General features: G+C 50.4%; 1 protein-coding gene across 1 annotated transcript in view; it reads left to right on the top strand.

Annotated features, from left to right (window-relative positions):
* DRAM2 (DNA-damage regulated autophagy modulator 2) overlaps positions 1-2,719 on the top strand; it is a 12,203-nt gene extending 9,484 nt beyond the window's left edge. The window contains exons 6-8 of the mRNA XM_009335096.1: positions 804-886; positions 1,867-1,959; positions 2,375-2,719. Coding sequence (XP_009333371.1) covers positions 804-886; positions 1,867-1,959; positions 2,375-2,482 — 284 coding nt within the window. The 3' untranslated portion in view covers positions 2,483-2,719. The remainder of the gene's footprint in view (positions 1-803; positions 887-1,866; positions 1,960-2,374) is intronic.
* Positions 2,720-6,972: the final 4,253 nt, after the last annotated feature.

Below are 6,972 nucleotides of genomic sequence, written 5' to 3'. Positions count from 1 at the left end.
TTCTCACTGGCAGGGAGTGAGGAGCTGGAAAGTCCTTGGCTGGTGTAAGCACTGCTTAGCAACAACTAAAACATCGGTGCGTTATCAACATTGTTCTCATATGAAATCCAAAACACAGCACTGTGCCAGCTACTAGGAAGAAAATTAACTCTATCCCAGCCGAAAGCAGGACACATCTCAACCACTCTAGAAATAACCCAGGTCTCTGATCAAATGAGGAACCATTGTCATGTGGGGTTTTTCCTTGGGTGCTGTACCAAAGCAGTTATAAAACCTTGAGTGAACTAAGAGGGAAACCAGGAAAGCCAGTAATCCTCTCTGTTGCAAATGATCATCTAGTATTCCAACCTGTAACCCATATATCAAGAATTTAAGGTGGTGGAGAAGTTGAAAAGCAATCAAAGAGGTCCAGACGCTGTTAGCCTGGAAAATACCACTAAAAAAACAATTCAAAATGCTAAGTAAGTATTCCCATTGGATGATAGTTTAAGTGCTTTCATAAGGACGCTGTGTTTGATCAAGGAGGGATAACGATGCAGCATACAGAGAACAAAGATAATTGATTTAGATTAGAATTAAAATTTTCATGTGACAGTAACTAGTCAGTTGGAACAACCTACAAGTTGAAGGGAACGATGCGAAGCGGTCCGCGTCACCGTTACTGTTCGTTATGCTGAGGAGACCTTGTGGAAAACACGCAGCGATCTCTTACAGCCTCAGCTTGACCCAGTCCAGAGCTGAGTCTGAAATTTCCAAGCTGCTCATTCGTTGTCTTGGATCTTCCTTAACGTACTTCTTTACAGTGTTTGTTTCCTCAGTCGTCTTATACAGTGGCCTGTATGGAACAAATCTAGTGCAGAAGTTGCACTGGGACCCACAGGAAAACGTAAGTGATTGAGCAGAGAAAATAAACAGAGAACAAAACCCAGCTACATTATTTGCAGTGACAAATGCATCTGGGCACTTACTGCAGTTGTGTCCGCGTACTGGGTCGGGAGAGCACAAATGAGCTTTACCAGTCGCGCCAGTATGCAGCTACTTGCTGAAGTACTGCTCTGAGCAAAACAGTTGCAGCTTCAAGCATTATTTTAAATTTATCTCACTCACGGGCAGTAATTGAACTGCCTCAACGAGATGTCAAACTACCAGCCCGTCTGGTCCGTGCTGGTCAGCGATTCCCGGTCACTGTTACACGGTAACTGTAAATAATGAAGCTCACGTGCCAGCTGGTTGCAGCGAAGCAGAGTCCCTGACTGCTGCTAGGTGGGTGTCTGGCGGAGTCAGGAGGAGAAAAAGGCCAAAGGATACAAGTGGTAGAGCTGCCATTGAAGTGGTAAGTGCTGGGCGTTGAGGGATCCTGAGTGGGACATAGAAAGGGCATGGAGGTCTTAAGAGCTCCGCCCGTCTCCCTGGCCCTCCTCATCCTCTCCAGGCACTGCTGGAGGTAGTATTATGCAGGCTGGTTTTGAGGGCTATTCCCACCCCTCCCTTTATTTAAAGCATAAGGAGCCGCTCAGGAATCTTTATACATCCAAGGGAGGGCCTTGAACCTCACTTTTGTAAAGAGGTTTTGCTGGCAGTCGTGCCAAGCTCTTGACTGAGCCTTCAGGTTTTGCAGGTGGATGCCGAATTCCCAGTGGGGGTCATCCCAGTTGTGTGGAGCAGGAGTTTTCGTGGTCATTCTCACTCTTCTGCCGAGTTCAACACTTCATTCTTGGAGACTCCAGATACGCTAAGAAATGCTGCTCTCCAAAGGGAATAGTTGTGGATGTGGGACGGCATATGTGCAAGCCATCTGTGTGCCATTGCAGCTTCAAGAGGAGCTTTTCACACTGATTTTTTTTCTCCCCCCTCACTCTTACACAGGGCTACACAGCTCACATCATCAGTACCGTCTCAGAGTGGTCGTTAGCGTTCTCCTTCCTCGGCTTTTTCCTCACCTATATCCGTGACTTTCAGGTAAAATGAAGTTAACGTTAAGTGCCCTGCTTCTCCAAGCTCTAAATAGCCTGATGTGATGCAATGGGCTGCCTTATGTTCTCAGTCATCAAGGCTGGAAGGCTTGTAGCATGATCAGCCTTAAGCAGTCCTCTCTTCCGCAGCGGGACCCACCCCTACTGTGTTAACACACAGACTCCAGCGTCAGACTAGCTCTAACCAGCTTCACTCGCGAGATCTGTCACAGGCACGGGGGAAGTTTGCCGTAGGACCGCAAGGCAAATGATGGCGTCAGGCTAGGAGAACAGCTTGGGCATCAGGCTTACAGTTCTGGAGCTGTTCTGCATTTTGGTGTTTCACCCGACTACTGAAATTGCCCATGCCGAGACAGCGACTAGCCCGCTAACTTGAATTTTCTTTCGTTTTTCCTGTGTAGAAAATTTCCCTGCACGCAGTTGTCAGCTTGCACGGACAAACCCTTTATAACACACAGCAGAGCTTTGTGACCGAGGAGCAGACACTGCTGATAGCGGGGAGCATCTAATGAAGGTGAAGAGAACATGTTCTCAGCATAACTCAGGAATTTAAGAGCAATAACGGTTGATATTTCTAAGCATTTATTTTATATAAAAAAATGTATGAAGTGATTGTATTGTACTTGACATAAAGGGCTTTGCTATTAACCCACACAGCAATGCAAATGTTATCAGTATTGATTGTAAACAAGCCTGTAACATTTCTACACATGCCAATGTCATGAAAGAATTAAATGAAGGTTATTAAAGGGTTGTATTGCCTCATCGTTTCCACCACACCCAATTTGACCTCCCTCAGCCCTTGCCCTGCTCTCTCCAGCATTCCTCAGGCCAAGTCCTTTCGGATGCGCGGAGCCCCCAGCCGAGAGCTGGGCTCCAGCCTCGTCCTTCCACACCTGCAGCTCCCTCGATGGGGCAGCTGGGGCTGACCCATCACCTGCAAACTGCGGCCCTTTGGAAGGACCCCAGAGCCCCTCATCCTTTGAGGGACCCATAAGGAAAGTCCTCTTTACACCACAACTTCCTCCAGAGGAGAGGAGACGGCCGGTAGCTCGACCAGCTCCCCCCTTGCTTGGAAGGGCAGCCGTGCATTTGCTGCTGGAGAGGAGTCACTCGGAGCAGCAGCAGGAACAGCGACCTGCGCAGGCTGCCCCAAGGCCAAACCACTCTGCTCCGAAATTCCATCCTTCCCTCCCTCCCTCTTCCTGGCAGTTGTTTGAGCTGATGGACAGGTTCATCCAAGAGTCCACGTGCAGCGTCCCTGCTGCACAAGCCTAGGAAGAGTCACAAGCCCGTGTCCTGCTCACTCAAGGGGGAAGCGCTGACTCTTAAACGAGCACGGAGCAGAGCATGACACATGTCCTTGTAGCCTTGATGTCCCTAGTGCTCCCCCGAGACAGTCTCCAACCCAAGAGCCAGCTGCTCCTTCCTCTTGCTGCCCCCAAAAGCTGTCACATGGTGCTGCGTGCCAGGGGGTTTATACCGAGTGTTTTCACAGGGACAGCCTCCCACACACGGTAGTCATGTCCAGACCAAGCCAGAAGCCTTGAAAATATACATTTGCTCTAGTTCTACCAAAGCATAGCAAAGCAAAGGGATATTTCATTACACACAGACCTACAGAATACATTACCACAGCTGCCTTTGAGCCCTATGTAGCAGAAATAGCTCAGCTTCCTTCCTAAATTATCGCTCATGTCTACAGCTACATAAGCTCCAGCATGTTTCCTCCCACACCAAAACAGCTTACGCTGGCATCTTCCCTTCCCTGGTGGGGCAGGTAAAGGACCAGGAGAGGAACTTAAACTGGAGGCCTCCTGGAAATCACAGCAGCTGCCCTGGGCAACGTCTTTCTCCCAGACTAAGAGAGGACGTCTCCATCGCAGCTGTGCTTTATTCCCACTTGCAGCCTGGTTCAGCCCAGAGTTCAGACAGTTCACGTGGTGAAAACAAGCTTTGGAGCCAAAAACCTGCCTAACTACTGAAGCCAGTGGAGTAAGAGGACAAGTAGATACGATTAACGTGGAGTCACAGAGACCCCAAGGGCTCTACAGCTTGGGGAAGATTCCCCTTAAGTAGTATATCTTAGCTCCTGATAAATCCCTGCGGATCAGGGCCTCCCTGGAGAGTTGCGCTCCCTAATGAGGCAATACGCAAACCCCCGTTCCTGGTTAACTGCTACAACCCAGAAAACATGATGTTTCAGCGAGCAGAAACCCCTTTTCTATGCCTCATTTAAGTCCCATTAGGCAAAATGGCTTAACCAGGAGATCGTCACAACAGTGACGTACTGCCTTGGGTTTGCAGAGCCCTGATCCCTGCTGGGAAGAGAGGGGAGGGGAGAGCGCCCTTTCCCTGGTACAAAAGGGGGAGAAACAAAAACCTCATCCATTCATTCACGTGGCTTCTCAGGAAGGCTCTAGTAGGACCCTGCCTGCTCACAGGGCTTTTCTCTCCTTCCCCTTGGTGCCTGGCATCACCTTCCCTTCATCTCTCTCGCCCGTGGATCACTGTCAAGCACGGAGAGTTTGTTCTTGACAACAAGCACCAGACAGGCTGTCCCCGGGAGCAATTCCTGCTCCAGAGCCCCCCACGTTTCTCTGTAGTAGCAGCAGCACTCCGACGAGCCAGCCAAGGCGGGCTGCCGGCAGTCAGGAGTCTGAGCTCTGGGAAGAGTTTGAGTTCTACCTAAACCAGCACATTCCTGAGCTTGCAGTTAAAAACCCACAGCCCCCCCAAACCACGCCAAGGCTCCCCCACCCAGCTCAGCACCCCTTGCTGGGTTTCTTGCTCATTTGCAGATCCACAGAAGTTCAGCCTCGGAGCATCAAACTCCTCTTCTCCATTTAACAACCTCCCCAACACAAGGAAAACCCTCTTCCTCCTCTCTCACCCTTTACCAAAGGGACAGGGATGAGCAGCACCCAGGAACAGCTCCGTACTCCCGACTGACTGCTCCAGAGTTACATGACCCCACGGCATCACTGCCCCTTTCTCCCCCTCCCCTGCAGTCCCACCAACACAGAAGAGTGGTCCCGGGGGCTGGGCCGGGTCTCACCTCTCCTGCTAAAGACTTTTGATGACCAGTCCCCCTGCAGGAAGTTGGGCATAGTCAGACCGCGCTGGCTGAGGAAAGGCTGAAGACTCAAGCAGTCAACCCAAGGATCTGCTTCCCTCACTGCTACGGGACTTACAGGCCCCTGAGGGCATTAATATACCTTAACTGCCCTGACCAGCCTCACCTGGGACCTCCTCACACACTTTCTGCCCGTGGCCCAGGAGCTCCATGTGAGCCCAGGCTCGAGCAGCCAGTCCTGGCCTGAGCTATGTTGTGGGTAGACATGCCTTCGGTTCTGCCCCGGCTTTATTTTGTGGACAGACCTCAGACCTAGATTGTAGGTAACTTTCCTCCAACCTGATCTCCTCCATGGGCCTCAACTGTGCAGTCAGCCCTGTCTCCGCTCCCATCTCCTGCTGCTCCTGACTGAACATCTTGGACGGACCCAGAACCTCATTCACCATGTCCCCTTGCCTGGGGCTGTCCGTGGACCCTGTCATCACCACCCCTGCTCTGTCTACCTGGCCCAGCTCCCTGGTTGTTGTGACGCCCAGCTCATCCTTCCTTGGGGAGTAGCCCCACTCCTGCTGCTCCCCGAGAAGTTGAGATGTTTCAGTCAACTCCTATTGAGTTCATCAGCATTTCCTCGTTAAGGAGTGGCTGCAATCATTCTTCTCGTCCCTGCCAGTTCTTGTGAACTTGTTCTTCCTCTACTCCTCGTTGACTGCAGTAAACTTACAGGCTTGGGCTAGAGAAACTGCCACCTAAATGACACCAGTGTCTTCTTGTGAGACCATAACTGAAAACAGGGCTGACTTTCTCACCTGCTTGGTGTGCAAGGTGGCTCTGTAGCGTTAGTCCTGAAATGAGCCCCACACCCTGCTGCAAGGACAGTGTGTGGTCAGGGTGCACTTGACCCCTGACCGGACTGGCGGCGGTTTGGTGCAGGCTCCGGAAGGGGTAAAGGCCTGAGCTGTAGCCAGGCGTGAACTCCGCTAGTTTCGATCTGTTCTCTGAAAACCCACAAAGGAGCAGAGTGACATGGTGAGCATCAGTGCATATGAGCTTGGAACACCGATCATGCGATGGACACATGAACAGCGGGTGGCTTTTCGAAGACTCATTTATCAAAGAACATTGTGGGTGCAAGGATACCTTGCCTCATGCATACCTTTTCCATCGCATGTAGTTTGACTACAAGCCAACCACTTTATCCCATAAATATGACAGCCAAGGTGAGCCTTCTTTGAGGTCTCCCTGCCAGGCAGCGTGGCTGCGTGGCTGTGATCTCCCCTTGAGCTGGGACACCTCTCAAGGTTGCTCCTCGAGGCAGAGGGACCTTTTACCAACGAGAGATCTTTGGTAGGAGACCGATATCGCACATAACCTTGTGGTATGTGATTTTGTCTTGGTAACTTCGATTGCATGCTGAACTGATGCTAATGAAACGTGACGTAAATTTTGCATTATAATCCCTCAGACATAAAACATTGACCAAGTCTGCCACTAGGTTTGGACCTTGCCACACCTAGACTCCTCTCTGAGGAGGAGTTTAGAAAGCAAGGGGGTCCACTCTAAACCTCGTGACCCAACGGGAGGGTCCTCCTTACCCTTTTGCATCCCCGGTCTCTCTGTGAATCATTCTAACTCGAGTGTAACTCAATTTTCCTTTGTATGTTTCTTCCACGCAGCAATTAATAGCGTGAACCTTGCCATCAAACTTTCTTAAGTCGCACTTTTACATCATATTAAACCCACTGTTGCTAATACCTTTGACAGTGATTCTTTAAGTGATCTAAATTACTCTTCCGCAACAGACAGCAAGGATGGAGGCACCCGTCAGCAGCTGAACACCGGAGATGAAGCATGCCAAGGAGTCACAGCCCTCTTGCTAAGACTGACAGGAATGCTAACATAAGACATCTATTAAAAATGGAGAAA

This window comes from Pygoscelis adeliae, unplaced genomic scaffold (assembly GCF_000699105.1).
Source record: "Pygoscelis adeliae isolate BGI_AS28 unplaced genomic scaffold, ASM69910v1 Scaffold472, whole genome shotgun sequence".
NCBI lineage: Eukaryota > Metazoa > Chordata > Aves > Sphenisciformes > Spheniscidae > Pygoscelis > Pygoscelis adeliae.
The sequence above is the reverse complement of the archived record's forward strand: the minus strand, read 5'-3'. Positions and strand labels throughout refer to the sequence as shown.